The sequence below is a fragment of the Apostichopus japonicus genome, chromosome 19, assembly GCF_037975245.1.
Source record: "Apostichopus japonicus isolate 1M-3 chromosome 19, ASM3797524v1, whole genome shotgun sequence".
NCBI lineage: Eukaryota > Metazoa > Echinodermata > Holothuroidea > Aspidochirotida > Stichopodidae > Apostichopus > Apostichopus japonicus.
The window spans coordinates 5,747,143-5,764,428 of record NC_092579.1 but is presented as its reverse complement, the minus strand read 5'-3'; the positions used below and the strand labels follow the sequence as shown (position 1 = coordinate 5,764,428).

General features: G+C 37.0%; 1 protein-coding gene across 5 annotated transcripts in view; it reads left to right on the top strand.

Annotated features, from left to right (window-relative positions):
- The window catches only part of LOC139959859 (transmembrane protein 220-like), a 42,036-nt gene extending 27,967 nt beyond the window's left edge, over window positions 1–14,069 (top strand). For all 5 annotated transcript variants that reach the window (XM_071957762.1, XM_071957761.1, XM_071957763.1 and 2 more), the window contains 4 exons: window positions 233–293; window positions 1,420–1,552; window positions 7,100–7,168; window positions 10,002–14,069. In XM_071957762.1, coding sequence (XP_071813863.1) covers window positions 233–293; window positions 1,420–1,552; window positions 7,100–7,168; window positions 10,002–10,122 — 384 coding nt within the window. In that variant the 3' untranslated portion in view covers window positions 10,123–14,069. The remainder of the gene's footprint in view (window positions 1–232; window positions 294–1,419; window positions 1,553–7,099; window positions 7,169–10,001) is intronic.
- Window positions 14,070–17,286: the final 3,217 nt, after the last annotated feature.

Below are 17,286 nucleotides of genomic sequence, written 5' to 3'. Positions count from 1 at the left end.
AGGAAGATGGAATACTTCTTGAAATTCAAGTTTTTAAATGGGCATGATTCCAATAAAAGATCAAATCACAAACATGATTAGTCGAAATAAAAGAAAAAACTTTGGTGTGACATTTTGAAAGTGTTGCCTGTCCCTGCATGATGTCAATGTTTCTAGTTATTAAATACTGTACGGTCTTATCAAATAAAATATTTTGTATTTCATTCCCATTTTCTCTCTCTCTCTTCCACAGTTAATTTACTTCGTTCCTAGTTTCCTGTGTTTTTCAATTGTTCTTACTCCAGATGTAACAGGTAGGTCCAGGCATCGGTGTCTCCTTCACATATCAGGCTATGTTGACTCACCACAAAAACTGTCCTGTTTGCAAGTTTTGAATTGTTTAGGATAAATTATATCACACACACCATAGGGTTGTTCATGCACTCACATTACCAACAATCTTTCACATTGACCCTGCCTGCAGTCCAGTTCTCAAGTTATTGAAATAACAACTGATGCACTAATGGAAATATAGGATTAAAAAAAACTGCTGTAGGACTAAAGTCAAAACAGCAAACATTCCCATGTTTTTTTTCTACAAATATATTGTCCTATTGACATTTTTAAGGCCTTTGTTGTTGGTTTGGTATATATCACATCTAGTGCAGAATATCTGCAACAAATGTGGCCAGATTTAGAGCTCTACAATAGATTGCTACTTTAAATTAATATCCACTTCCAATATGTGTAATACGATCTACACAACAGCAGTCTTTTACATAAATCCCATTAACTTTTCCATCTCACAATATGTGTTAAAAAACAGATTTGATTCATAAATGCCAAAGAGAAAAAAACTCCCAAGTTTGCAGTGTTAAGTGTTCTTTATTGATAAGATCAATTGAAAGGTAGGGAGAGTCAATGTTCAATTTTGAGAGAGCTCATTATGTCAAAGGGATCAATACAACCCCAACCAATATCTCATTAAATAGGAATCATTTTTTTTAATAAATGAAGAAGGGAATGGAAACTAAGAATCTTCGTACTTTTACTGAGGAAAACGTTGGACTGTGCATCATTTAATTGATTGTAACATCAGTAGCAAAACTTCATAGCCTACACAACAAGAGCAGGCAACTTCCGTGGGAAGAATTGATCTCTGTCGATAGCAGTTTAAAGTGGAATCATTGAAATACTCTGTAACTATGGAAATAATACTAGCAAGGCCCTCTAACTTTGATCCAAAATAATGTTATTCGGAGAAACTGCTGTACTATACAGTAGGTTTGATAAAAGCTAGAATGTTGGTGACTGGACCCAAATAGTTCTGTCTTATTGCTTTTTTACTGACCTTAAGGTTACACCTGATATTATTGTGTTCTTTTTTTCTGCTTCTGCTTCTTCATCTTCATCTACTTTTGTCTTTTATTTTCTCCTCAGATAAACTTTGGTGGAAAATAGTTTTCTTAGTACACTTGATATGCTGCTCAATAAAACAAGTTTTTCTAGGAACTCAACTTATATTTTGGATGAAAGACAGAGTCATCAATCCATTAAAATACACAGAAGGAAGGTAAGACTGAGAAATTTACAAATGAAAGCAGGCGCGGAGCCAAGGGGGGGGGGGCAAAGGGGGCGACCGACCGCCCCCCCTTTAGCATATTTTTTTTGTATGTGTTAACGATATCGCTAGTAATTTCAAGCTTAGATGCAACTTACAAGGCCTGGGAAGTGCCATTTCCAGCGATCTGGAAGGCATTTTCAGCCAAAATTTTCTTGTACGTGTAGCACCAACTCATGGTGACGCTACGCTTAGATAGTTTTCAATGCAGAAACTACGGCTCTAATAGTTTACCCACAGGTGCGCCCCTCCCTTGGCAAATTCCTGGCTACGCGCATGAATGAAAGTTGAAGATTCAAAAACAGAAAAGCAAACCTGTCATTGTTAGTCATTTAAATCAAGACATTTACAGTATATCATCAATATTTCTACTGGAAGGTTTGTGTTTTCCTGAAAAAAAACCCCATTTACTGTAGATGCAATTAAGGGATATGGCCCCATGCAGGAAGACTGCTGTTCACTGTATCTACTTAAGTAATGTGTTTTTTGTTTTGTTTCTTGCTTGCCCCAATTGGTACGATAAAGTTGGTACATGTAGTTAGCATTTATACTTCGATTATATACTGTACCTCACCAACGTCTGCCTGTACTTTCTGGATACTATCAAGAGCAGGTCACGCAGGTGAAAGCAACTTTATTAATTGTTGAAAGTTTTGTAATTCTACTGTATATATAAGGCATTTATATAGCGCCATAACTAAAACGATATATTCTATGGCGCTTTACAAGGAAAAAAGAAAACATAAATATGAACAAAAACAGCAACAAAAGGAAAAAAAAAGAGGATTACTCAAGGCCTCATTGAAGAGAACTGTCTACAGAGCTTTTTTGAAAGAGAGAAATGTGGATTGATTCGCAACCGAAGACGGCAAGTCGTTCCACAGCCTGGCCCCAGTTACAGAAAATACACGGCTGCCAAACTGTTTTGTGCGGGTGGCGGGACGTTTAAAGTAGTAGCAGATATACTTTTTAAACGGTATACTGCACATGTCAAACCATTAAAACAGAAACTTGTGTCTGCACAATAAGAGACAAGTCCTAGAAGACTTTAAATAGGTTATTCAGCTGACAGACAATGGGAGGACTAGCATATGGTAAAAAGTTTAATATTCTGCACTGTTATTAGTTGAAAAATCTCATCTTGGGATTTTGTCCCTAACTGGAGGTATGTTTGAATGATTTGCAACCAAATTTGACTGGCAGCCAAAGCCCCTGATACGTCCTTGGAGTGGATCACAGTAAGCTGTCTGTGATGTCATAAGGGGGAGGGGGAGGGGGGTAGAGGGAGGGGAAATGGCCCTCAAGAGTTTTACTTTTCTTCTCTGATCATTTTGTTGATTTATCCTTGGAGACCTGATATATTTGGAATGTTGGCTTAGCTTTCAAGTGTTCTTTGTAATGATAAAAATGCTTTTTTTTATTTTGGTAAAGTTTTATTTTGCTCTGTCAATAAGTTAGTTATAAAGAAACACCAAATTTTTCAGCTGAATTGCCATGATGACATCATTTTATACACTGCTGTTGCCAGATGCATTAATTGACAAACCACCAAAATTTACAAATTCATACATTCGCAATACAAAATGCCATAAGGTTTCGGTTTAGATTGAGAGGTTGCAGACAAATTTCTAGCATTTTTTATTGAGCCACTTTAAGATCTGACGTGACAAACTAAAGCAGGTTTTTGAACTTTGTCCAAAAAGTTACCAAAACCTGCAGAAATTTTTTTAACTCAAAATGAGGCAATCTTTCATGGATGTATCAACCTCATGAAATAAAATAAATATTGGAATATTTATATATATTAATATTTCTTTCCATGATTTGAAATGAAAAAATTACCTAGCCGAGATATTAATGAACAACTGTAAATTGTTATTGGTTTCTAGTCCTGAAAATCTTCAAAATCTACTCCAGAAGCTGCTATGATACATATATAATAATGACCCAATAATATTTGTTTGAGTCTGTGTAGTGGAAAGGCATTTTAACTTTGTTTAATCTGCATTGAGGGGCTATTAAATTCCAATAGCAATAAGGGCATTTAACTAAATGTCACCACAGAACATTTCCAAGGCTCAATCATGCACCAAGACACAGGAAGGTTGTCGAAGGTTTGTAGAAGGATCGATTTGGAGGAAATTTCCAAGAATTGTTGGAAAAACTGTCACAAAATTTATGAATTTTTCAAAAGAGATGTCCATCTGACATGTCTAGCAGTTTTGTGAAATCACTCTTTAAATTTAGCGCATTCATTGTTAATACAATCGGGATCTCCTTACGCTCCTTAAGTCGACAGAGGGCGCTGTTGTATCGGTCCTCTCTTGTTCCAGGATACTCGACAATCTGCAGTCTCTGAAATCACTCAGAATTCCTTTGAGAGAAATTCTGGGCAAAAGTGTCTTACACATTCCCTAATCCACCCATAGCGTGACATACTCGAAACTAAGATACAGTTTTTTACCACTCGTAAGAGCACATTTAGGCAAGATTTGTAAAGACAAAATAACTTTATAGCCCAGCCTATTGTGCATGCCAGAATCTGGGTTGCTGAAGTTTCTATTTTCATTATCTACGTACGAAGGCTGATAACCATTTTCTCTTTCTGTATCTTTTTGAACAAGAAGGAGGAAACGTCGTGGACTTTTTTACGAAACAGTGCCAGAGTGTACTCGAGTCAATCCGCATGTGGAATGTGGTTAATATACGACATCCTCTGCTATAGTACTTGAAAAAAATCCATTAATATGGTTAATATACAACATCATCACTCATCCGCTATTGTACTGGATAAAAAGTCCATTAATCTGGGACCTAAATTTTAGCACATTAACAAAATTTTAATAAAAAAAATTATATGTGTAGTTTTACTTTCCGGCACACTTTGGGGGGGGGGGGGGGGAAGTAAAGAATGAACTTTATACTGGCTCATAAATTGTGTGAAATGCTCTCATCAGTGTTTCTTTTCAATATTAATAAACCTAGAAATGAGAATTTTAAGGCTTTGGTAGAGACAGGTCTGATTTTTCATGATTAAAATTTCCCTGGCAGGATGCAAACTAGCGACTAATTAAGATTCCATCGAGTGTTATAAAAGCATTCGTGGCAGAGACGATCGCTTACAAAAGACAGCTCCTGGGTAGTTTCAAATGCTGTTTCAAGCACTGTGCCACTTACTATGGTATGGATTATGACTAGTGAAAAGTAAGGAGAATTTACCCAAGATCATTGATGCTTTAATAAGGGGTACCGGGTACATGACAATATTTAAAGAAACTCTTTTGTATGTTATAGTTCAAGGAACGAATCTGAGCACCAGTTATGTCTGTTTTGAAAGTACTGCTCCAATTTTTTAAGATATTCATCTTCAAATATGGAATGCTTAATCTCCGGAATGCACTTTTAAGGCCAAGTTGATGATGAAAACCCTTGCTGTGGCCGAGTGGATAAAGGCAGTGTCATTTGTTCAAAGCAATGAGGCTTAGCAATCAGGAGGTTCACAGGGTTTGATCCCCGACCGGGTCATAGGACGGTGGGTTTTTCTTCCAAGAGCAATCTACGGCTTTCCCATCTGAAATGACTTTCTAAATTGAAAAGATTCCAGATTCTAATTAAAATTTTGAATTGGAAGCCACAAACCTGGGCGGGCTTCTCCCACGTTGGTGGTTGCTTAAGCATTGTAAAAATAACTGCCTGATTATAATTACATCTGCTCCTTGTCTCAGACCACAACTGTTAACGTTTATCCGTTGTTTCTTCAATTCTAATAAAATTGATCTAAACATGATGTTTCATGTTCATATAAACAACAACACATCATTGGATGACATTAATTAAAGACCATGTATCCTTAACAAATTTGTAATACATAGTATATTAAAAAAATGATGTTTCCCAATTTGAGTTTTGTGTGTTGCTTCTGATGAACTGGCATAATTGTCTCGTAGTTAGACTTAGAATTCCAGCAGCTTGAATTGATGAGCCTCAGATGTTTACAGAGACATTTCTCCAAAAATTAAAATGGTGTAGAGAAAAGTAAGAAAATATAACACTTTAGATTGCCAGCAGTATTGTACAAACAAACTGAGTTAATTTTTGGCCAGTAATGTCGCCTTTTAAAGTAAAAGCTATCATGTACTGTTCATATGCAAAGCAGTCTAGGGCTTACTGAGTACGAAAGTCACGACAAAAGCTTATTATGCTCATTGTAAATGTGTTTTTTTTTGTGTTTGTTGGTTGTTGAATAAACAGACATTCTTGAGAATTTAAACATCTGTTGTAACATCAATATCCATAACTGAATAATATTTTATAATGATTTTTATGATCAAATGTGTAAATTTGCAGTTTGAAGTAGATTAGTATATACAGTATGGGTGTTTAGGACATTAGAACGTACTGCTTATAAAATGATTATTTCTATTATTATTAATTTTTTTTGTGTCTCTTTATCTCATGAAGCTGCTGGGAATATTTCTCCTGAAATTCAAACATTGGATAAACCACATGTTGTTTCGAAAAATAACGTTAATAGCATCAATAGTGCGTCAAAATAAAAGTGCCAAGTGCATTCGCTATTAAACTGTCCCTGAGTAATAATGCTGTCGAACTGAGATCATTCTGAAGGAAAGTCTTCTTAAAATGGGGGAAAAAATATTCTCATTTCTGCACTGAAGAGGGATAAAAAACAGATTTCTGATACAGTATTACATATTAATAGAAGTATATTACAAATACTGTACAGTAGGAAAAACACCAGAGTAACACCTTTTGGGGCCCTAGAACACCTTATGGGGCCCTTAAACACTATATACATGCTTCTCTTTCACCCCTCCCTTTCCGCTGCCCCTGCTTTATATTTAACTTTGCCAGCACAGAGGCCCCCCCCCCCACCTTGAACTTCAGGCCTCTAGACCCTCACCTCATCTGCCTATTATTGTATTAAATAATACAAGAATGATTGAGTAGCGTGAGAAATATTTGCTGACCCTTCAAGAAGAATGTACGTTGCTAGATTTTGACAAGTGATGGTTTTACTGTATGTAACTATCTGTACTTCATTGATCTTTAATAGTGGAAAGATGTTTCCATATCATTCATTAATCTGGGAATATCTTTTTCTTTAGTATTCGATTCATTTGAAAAGTCAACCCTTGTGAAAGTTGAAGTAGAATATAATTCAAACGGTTGCAATAGTTGAAGGTCCACAGTCTTGCCTTCGTATCTGTGTGACACACTCAAAATGCTATATCTGATAATCCCCTTGGGATATTAACTTCGAGCATTGTCTGAAATTTGATCGAAAAAAAAACATGCATTCTTCAGAACATCGCTCCTGGAATATCTCAAAAGTCTACCTTTTCTATAGAGGAGTTACATTTTTTTCACCACCAGATCAACTCAACTGATTATAACCATGTACCCTGTTTAATTGAGTGTCTCAATCAGCATGTTGCAATATCTTCAAATGGCACATATTTTTCTCTTTTACACCTGCAGGCAATTCTTGGGAATTATTATTGTCCTGGTGTGGCTTCTAATTTGTAAATGTGGCGGAAATACTAAAGGGTGAGTTAAAGGTCACAGAGCAAACATTCGCAAGGTTAACTTGACAAATTTGAAATCTGTTTTTTTGGCAACGGTGATGTATTTTTTGGGGGTGTGTTTTTGTTGCTTTCTAGGGCTGTGTCGGGGACAGATCCATGAACTTCTAATTTGAGGTACAAAAGGCAGTACCATGTGTGGGCGTTGTTGTTCTCACCCATAAAAGCAGAACTTACAAATAATGAAAAAGGCAGTACAGAATAGTACAATGGGTTTTTTTCTGAATACAGTTAGGGCCAATGGAAGATCGGTTGTTGCAAACACCACGAATCAAGTTCAAAAACAACCTCGGTTTACTGCACTTACCCACTCCCTTTTACTGTATCTTCTCTATCGTGTCTAAAAGTACTTAACCTTGTAGAATTCACATCTGTCGTGCCCATTCCTTTTTGAGGAGTATTGTCGGTTAAGATTGAAGGTGGTTTAGATGCAACATGATGATGCGAAATTTTTGAAACTTTTGAAACAATATTGAAGTATTTTTAATAGTCTTTGTTACAGTAGTATCCCATATATAGTTCTGTACCATGCAATAGGATTTTTTTTGGTAATATGCTGTCTGCCAGTCATGGGCGTCAACAGGTGGGGGACGGGGGGACATGTCCCCCCCACTTTCAAAAGTGGAGGGGATATCATATCATTTGTCCCCCCCACTTTTCAGAGCAGTTATTAAAAAAATCACATGCATATGCGCGATTTTCTATCACAATTGCTGAGCTGATTCAAGTAGAATCTAACTTAAGAATCATTATCAATAAATTGCACTGGAAATTAGAACAGTGCTTGGCCCTTTATCCCCCTTCCTCCAATATTCACCCTCCCCGCTTCGTCCGAGACCTCTGATAAAAGTTTGTGCGATGTTTGAACGATGTTTTAGAGTGTTTTGTGGAAGCACCCCTTCTCGCCAGAAATGGAATTCCCCTTGCCCTACACTGTGAATCAGAGAAAACGACGCATTTCAACTTGAAAACAAGTCGAAGACCCCACCAGGAAGGTAATATCATATATTTTAGGCCCTACAGACAGTATTCTGCCTGTATGCAGGGTATTATATGATACCAAACTACCGAAAATATTTCGTTTGAGATGGACGCTGTGTAATTCGTTTCCCTTGGTGTCAGAACGGCATCTTTCTACCAGTACTTTCTGTCGGAATTTAGTTTTGTGAGACAAAATTTCTCCTCACAGATCTGGTTCTGATGTAACTAAAAACGACTCAGGAAGGCCGTCTCCTGCGATCTAGGGGGTCTTATGTACCCAAAATTTTCTGGTACGCTACGCGCCAACCAATGGTGGCGCTCCGCTTAGATAGTATAGTGTCCTCCCCACTTTCTGAAACCTGCTGACACCCATGCTGCCAGTGGAAGAGGGTGGGGGGGGGGGGGGCAGGGTATGAGCCCACACAAATCTTATTCAGGTGGAGTAATTATATTCATGGAAACCTTGTGTAAACCCCATAACCTACATCACCGGTAGACCGTTTCTGGGACTCTGGAGATTCAAGCGGAAAATAATTTGAGTCTCGATCCATTCTGAGTGGATGATGGATGTTCACTTGACACTTTCTCGACAACAGCGATGCTCCTCTCCTCTCCAAGGATTCTGACGATGGTGTCTCGATAGTTCGGGTACTATATAGAACATGCATGATAGTAGTACTGCAGTTGACATTCGTCAAGGGATGAGACGACCCGATTTCTGTTCGGTCGCAACGATTTGCATAAACCTTAGAGCATTGTTATTGTATTTTCCTTCGCCGTATTCCCTAGAAATGCCAGACACGATCCGTACGTTCTTCCACTTTTGCTCTTCTCATGTGATTTAAAAATGAAACGAAATGTTTTTTCCGGACCACAAAATACTGAAACTGGTGTGCGATTCATAAATTTGTTTCGTCCTCCCATCATTGTGCAGATACTGTAAAAACAAGTGTAAGTCTATGATCCACCCGAAAGGAAGTTTTCATGGCCCAAAGCTGCTGTTTCTATTCGTATTAGTGTACCTATCGGTCAATCTTTCATGTTTTGCAACATGTTTTTGAACTACCAAATTTGCACTTGGGACAACCAAAATGTAAGACCTGTTTTAGAGGGACAACAAGAAGAAAGGTGTAAATTGTTGCCCTTTATACAGTAAATAGGGGATGGGGGGAGGGGGGACCCTCAAGCTTACCAAGACACTAATGACGATACAACCATTAGCTGCTCAAACTAGACAGACCGATCAATCGCTACAAAATCATACGCAGAAAATTTTGTATAACAAAAACATGTTATGTAATGTATGTTTTTATATTCAATTTTTCATTTGAAAGTCTTTGAAAATTCTATTTTCCCAGAGGATGTCATTTCTGATGGACTAAGAGTACAAAATGAAATATCTTAAAAGTTAATCTAATCCTACATTTTCTTTCCTCTAATGGCCCAGCATTTGCCCCTAATGGAGGCCCTAGTGCACCACACATGTTTGTCCTGTCTCCCTCCATACCTCGTAGATTTTTGGCATTTAGCACAACCCAGATATTGAAAGGTCTGTCTGGAATTGTCATTACCAAGCTACGGTACCGAGAAATACGCATAAAAAAAGCACCATTACTCTTGAATTTTGGGGGACATTAATAAGGTCCCTACTGCAAGCTGTTAATTTGAATGAGGTGGGACACTGCAGTCTTGGTTGGCTCCTATCAGACTTTGGACACAAAATACAGATTTCAAATAAGTAATGGGTTGCTTTTTAAAAACAAAAATTTTAATCTTTTTTTTGAACCAGCTTTCATCCTTTCTTGTACTCATTTCAGGACTACAACAGGTCGTACCACAGCCGTGACTTGGTGTGTGGTAGCGTTGGGTCTCTTTCCATTCACGTTTTGGATAATGGCCTGCATGGCTAAGTTTAACCACTGCTCTGATATGTGGTGAAGACTAAAAAAGAGAGTGCTTCTCTGTGGTCTTGTCTATGAAGGCTGAATCATTTGATTCAGCTGGAGAGTCTCTGGGGATCGCAGACCATTTTGCTGCTAAAAGACTCCCCACGAGTGTTTAACGTCACCCTTCGGGACCACCAGCGCTGGCACTGAGCGATGATGTGCCTGGGAAAGATTCAAGGCACAGACTTATGAGGGTCCTCAAGATGCGAGATGCAACCACCGGTTGGATGGGGTTTTTTCTATTTTGTTTATATTTAAATTACAGAATTTTAAATTTTTTTTATATAAATTATGAATAAATTTAGTATTGGGATTAAGTTCACATTCTTTTTCATTTTTTTTGGCCATTAAACAAGTCTGTCAAATAAAATCATATTTTGAATGAATTGTATCGGTAACATTAAAGGTAAATGGTGACAGTATCAATGGTTAGGTCATTGAGAATAAAACGAATAAAATCAAGACATTGGAATTGATTAAAACCCATGCTTTTAGATTCCTTGCTGAAGGCAAAAAGAATACATGCGATGGTGCTGGGTGTATGTAAGTGTATGTGACGCCCTGGCTTGTAGAGACGGTATTTCACCAAACAGATTGCATGAAGTTCAAACTTAGTATGTAAATTTGCCTTTGTTAGTTCTTGGCTGCCTTTGTTATAGAGCGAGGTCAAAGTTCATGTGAGGTCACCAGTGGAAATTACAAAACACTTGTAAACAAACTTACTGAACATCTGAAACATTGGTGAATGCCATAGTTGGGTAGTAGGTGTCCCTTAATGAGTGATATACTTTGAGCAGTTTTGACATAGGTCAAAGGTCAATTGAGGTCAATATGAGTCGGGGGAATCCTGATAAACAAGCTAACACAATATTCTAGCTTTAATGAAGCTCGTACATGGTATGGAGGTGCCCGTAAGTAAGTTCTTGGCTGCTTCCTTTGTTGAGGAATGTCAAATGTCATTTGAGGTCAATTTACATGTATGTCAAAGTCTACAATTCTTGCAAACTGGATAACTCCAAAAGTAAGACATGGATGAACTTTGTATGCTGTATGTATCTCCACCTGAGTGAGTGCATGAACCCTAGTGTTCTCTGAAAAGGTCAAGGGTCACATGAGGTTTAACAGATGCCAAAGTCTGAAATCCTTTGTAAACATCTTAATACAAATCGACATCACAAATTTGTTTAGTTTTGTTTTATTGCCGACTTTTATAAATCTCGACGAAATTGCCAGTTTATCAAGTTCACTTAACTATATATATATATATATATATATATATGTAAAAATGATCAGCTAGTAAATTCTGTCAGAATTAGACCATCAATTTTGAAGAGGGGCCACTGCACTTAAAACAAATTTCAGCCAATGTGACAAGGGATCATTTATAACATTTTTTATATTTTGATGAAAATACTTTTAGTGTAAATGTTGCAGCATACACACCGCAAAATACACAAAAGTTTACGACAACAACTGGAATTTGTTCTTGTTAATTTCAGTGTATACTCCTTCGCTTTCATCACCCACCGATAATGATCCCCTCACAAACCCACTTACAAAAATGAAAGTGACTCATTGTACCGATTTAGATGAGTCTGTCCGCCTTGCTTGGTTTCCTGGGAAATAGCTATTAGAATGAGCACAACTTCTCCTTTAGCTTTGGAGTGTCTTACCTTATATTTACATGAGAAAACCCAGATTTCAATATCTCTCATGCAAAAGCCAAAGACATACAGAAAGCTACACCACCTACTGTACCAGATTTTATGTTTTCATTCAGTAAGGGTGTTAGGGTCGCATACTGTAAGTGGTATATAAACACTGGTTTCAGGTATTGCTGGTACACAAGAGAGGAAAGAGCACAGAAATTTGACAAAAGACAATTTGAAAAAAGACTGAGGAATGGCTAAAGCTTTGTTAACGCTCCACTGAACACAATCTGAGGTTTGGGGAAATTAGGTCATTTATGAATGGCAATGATTTCTTTTAATCCTTTCAAACTGAACTAGACTTTTTCTACAGACCAAAATGGAAATGGGGTTTCAGTGGTGCCAAACGTTGCAGAATGGTGACAAAAATGCACAAAACATAGATCTTGCTAGTCTGTTTGTTCTTGAATACCAGTTAACTTTTCAACAGTTTTTTTTTTTTTTTTTTGGTGGAAATTTGGTATCAGGGAGAATTGTTTTTTGGGTCTTAGATTTGTTACTCTACTTATTACTTTTCAAGAGTGCTGTTTCTACTGGGATTTTGAGAATCTAAGTAAAAGGCCAGTCTGTAACATAAAAAACAGAAATGATAAATGATGGTAGTATTTTGTATAAATATTTTGTAAAATGAAATGTGATAATTGAGAATGTAGCGTAATATGTTATAATGAGGAGGGTGGAGGAAATTCTTCCCGGCCTCAGGTTTGCCTCCCCCTCCTTGCCCCTCCCTCCTTTTCCCCTCCCTCCCTCCCTCCCTCCCCCCTCCCAATGAGAAACAAAACTAAGTTTTAGTTATCACAGCATATATCATCAACACTACTCACAATTGGGAGTAGTTTATGGAAAGTCAATAGCGCTGCAACATATTATGTAGTCTCTTGGATTTGCATCAACCCAAAGGCATTATGTCTACTCTTGCTTTACCGACCACGTGCAAATAAAAATAAAGTATGTCTTGATAGACATTTCCATATGTCAAAGAGACAGGATTTCATTTGTTCAGATTATTTTAATCTTAAAGGAGAAGCAAACCCAACCATCACCGCTGGTCTATGTGATAGATATGCTTGCTAGGAAAACCTTCCCCAAAACTGCTGAGAAAAGAAGAAAATATATATATATACATCTTACTCTGTTGGGGGACGTTATCAAGTTGTAACGTTGCATCGTCGTATGCAAAACTGAAGGCATTTTTATTGCAAGTCTAAACTTGACATCTTCATCCAATAGATGCTCAACACTTTTCAATATTTATTGTATTAATGTTCATGTTGCTATAACAGAGATGAGTTTTGCAAATGCTGAATCCCCAAAAATGTTGAAATTCTGCACTTAAACAAGTATGAATAGCAAACACATGGAAAAAGGTAAAAAAAAGCCTGTTCTGGTGGCTTTATGACATCATAGATGGACAAAATGAGAAGCCCATGAAATGTCACCGGATGTAACTCAAATGGAGGAAGATTTTCTTAGATATTTGTGGATAATGTTCGTGACAAAGATCTCCATCTTATAAGCCGAACAGGATTCATAATGTTTTCTTCTCCTTTAAAAGTCAACTGACTGCTCGGTTTGAAATGTCTGGTTTTACTCCTACCATCTAAATACTACATGAGCATAAATGATTCCTTTATTTTTTTTGGTTGGATGAGTGTCTCTACAGATGTTTGACGGCCTTCAGATAATGTATCTATCTCAAAATAACATATCAACGCATAATTTGCCCGTAAGCCTGCAAATATTTTTGCAATAGGATTTGTATGGGAAATTGAACTAGCCTAATTTACACAGTAGCATTTTGGGTGATACCAATTATGGTCATCAAGCTATTTAGGTTACATTCAAGCTAAATTACAGCATTTATAGAATGATTTGCATCTATCGTTGTGCAATGATTTTACCAGTCGGTTTCAATTTGGTGACAACCACAATTGGGTGTAGTTTAAATTTTTATAGTAAAACACAGCCATTTCACTTTAAGATTTGATGAAATTTTTGGGGCAAAATTTCTTCCAAGTCAGTATGTCAGCATTACCAGTTTTTTTTTTCTTTTTCCAGATGCTGTGTATTATGATCATTGAAATATTACTAAGCATATTTGGTTACTATTTCGATTTTTTTCTATTAATAATGATGATGATGACATTCAAATAAGAAATAACAAGAGTAATGTAATACACAGAAACCTAAGTGATTGGAAATAAAATTCAAGTAAAACTATACCAATTTATGCAACTGTTTTATTGTTTCCCGTTTTGCTTCATACTTTGTTTTTGACTTTATTATATACTATTTATGATTCTTATAAATATTTTCTATCTTGACAACATTCAGCAGGTTCATAATCACCAAATCTACTGACAATAGCACAAATTTTCAAATTCATGGTTGACGTTGACCAAATTACCCAGAATCATTACAGAAATTCTGATTGATTACATATTCTGAGGACCAAAATCAAACCCTTCGTATTAGAAATATAATCATAAACCATTTACAGAGTCTCATATTTTAGCAACTGTAAACCGTGCAAAACATGCACCGATTCTATCATTTGATAACTAAGTAAAAGAAAATAAGAAATGAAAATTCTAAACTGGTGGCTCTGTAATGTAAAAGTTAGTCTCGTTGTTACTTGAATATATATATATATACATATATATATATATATAGGCCTATATATAGGCCTATATATGCCTACAATGTTTGTGTCGATGGTCTATAATATTCATTCATATTTTCAAATATTAATATATACTTGCAGATTTTAAGTGCCATTGTGATATTGAAAAAAATGGACTTTTGTTTGAAAATAAAGGGGGAATAAAAATCGTTATAAAGCTTCATGAAAACGTGCCTTGATGTTCAACGTACATATATAGGAGTTAGTTTTATGGAATTCCCAGAAGTTCAACTTTTTTTAAGGATAACTTTGTGGTTTGCCCTCCCAAATCAAAGTCCCTCCCATCCTCAATTCAACCAGGGAGTTGTTATGGAAACTCCCTGATTAAAACCCTCTTTCATCGCCCTGGGGGTTATCAATTCGTTCGAATTATTACTTAGTTGGTACGAATTGTTTATTAGCTCAAACAAATTATTTTAGTCATTAGAACAAATAAATAATTCGTAGCAGCAAATTACGTGCCCCTGGAATAAAATTGTATGACTTGCGTCCAAGACTATCATTGAAAAAGGAAATTATTTTGGGGAAAAGCTACAAGAACATTCAAAACCGAAAGGCACTTGAAAACTTGGGTTTCCTTCGGAAACGTTACAATTATCGAGTAACATTAAATGGTTTGAGAATAAGAAAAGAAAAATTTGTTTCCCTTTTGCGCACATTGGAAACAAGTTAGCTATATACAACCAAGAGAAATGTCTACAATAGTTTTTAAATGTGGGTATTTTTTAAGAAAAAGTCGCCCAGGAAAGAACCTGGGCACGAAAACCAAACTACCGAACTCTCAACCCCAGTCCCCTTGCATCGGGATTGTGACCGTGTGATCATCGTCGGGTGTGCATCACCATTCCCCTCGAAAGGGAACAGATACTACACATGATTTTAGCCAAAAGGGTCTATGTTTAAGAATCTGACGACAGACAATCAGGAAGAATAAGCTACACAGCGAGAGGGTGTGTCTCTTTTATGGGTTTTGCTTGGGACTTTCCCTCGTGCCGCCAAAGGCGCGAGTAATGCATCATTATAAGTATAATCATAATAAGAACAAATACTAAGCGGACATTTCAAAAGTACTCTTACAAAGAAACGCATCACGGCGCTATACTAACAAAACAATGGAATGTGATAAAAATAGTAGGCCTACTATTTATTTAAATTGAACAATAGCAACGAATGTTGTCATAGGCACTCTAACACAAACATTTGTTTTTCTTTTTTAGCCTTTGAAGAAGATCCTGCTAGGATCGAAACGTCATGCCAACTTATTTTTACACACAAACAATAGGTAAGAGAAAAGCAAATAAAATATAAAATCAAAAATGAAAACGCCCAGCTTTATGATGCAACAGACTAGCAAAATATATACAACAAAATAACTACATTGGATGTAAGCATACCGTTGATCAGATGTATGGAATATCTTATCAGTTACTACAAATTACATATGCATAGAAATGAAAGATGACGCCTCGACAATGATGAAGCTATGAAATTGACATTTTCATCTGTATAATATCGTGGTTGTTAAGTAACGTGTGGATTTTGTATTGTATAGGCAGTGAAGTAAATAAGAATATGTTTATTGGGTGGACATTTTGAAATATTTAATTCCATTCAGTGGCTATTTTATAATATACTCAGGGGTGGGCAACTTAATTGGCATGTACTGTAAAATGTAAAATTTCGGGGCAACAATATACGCTTCCGTAGGAAGCAACCAGCTCCGGTGGGAAAATTATGCTACCATGAGACTGCATCATTATACCGCCTCAGTATTAGCCCATTACCTTGTTTTTTCTTCGAGAGGGACACTTTACCGACAATTTTTTTAGCCGACAAAATAACCATTTTTGTGTGTTACGTCTTCATTAATTTAAATTTAATAAGATGTTTTGGTCTGATTAGACTTTTCGTTAGCTGTATTTTCACTTGTTCTTCATTTGTCTTTATGCGAGGGCAAAATGATGGAATAAGTAAGTTTGCAAAGTTTTGCATGCAAAAATTCAGGATATTGCGATTATATGCAGATTCTTGAAATGAATTTGCTCCACAAAGTACATCTATAGCCTACTGTATCTATTTAGCTTCTCCTGCCCATGGGCGTCAATCCAGGGGGGGACGGGGGGACACGTCCCCCCCCCACATTTCGATGGATGGTTGAAACAATATCAAATGTCCCCCCCACACATTTGGAAAAAGAGTAGTGTCGTGGCTCTATTTGGTTACGGCTTACACATCTTAGGATTCATATCCTCGAATATCACTCAATGTTGCTGAATGGAGAATTCCACCCAGATCTCGTGAGTTGGTACCCTGAGCTCTCCAACAATCTTAAGCTTAGTCTGCCTTTATTTCGAGGCCAGTTAAATTCGTCGTCGGTTGAAGGGTATTGACAAATATTCAAGTTGATGAATCCAGTGATACGGGCTATGTTTGGTGAAGTCGAAGCTCTCCTGCGGTTGCTCCTCGTCTCCTCCGCCAGTTCGACGGAAGCCGAGAGATCTTTTAGTGCTTTGATGCGTTTGAAGACAAGGCTACGGAGCACCATGACTCAACAGAGGCTGAACCATGTGATCGTGTTCCATATTCACCGCGCAGGGACGTCGTTAGAGGGGGTGTGGGTGTGTCTCACCCCCAAGCCATAGTAAAACTGACGCTAGTTGGAAAATTGGAGTGCGACAGTCGGAATTTCCGACTGTCGCACTCTAGTTTATCTAGGCCTTTTCATGTAAAATTTTTTAAAAATTTCGGTCAAAATTGACCTTTA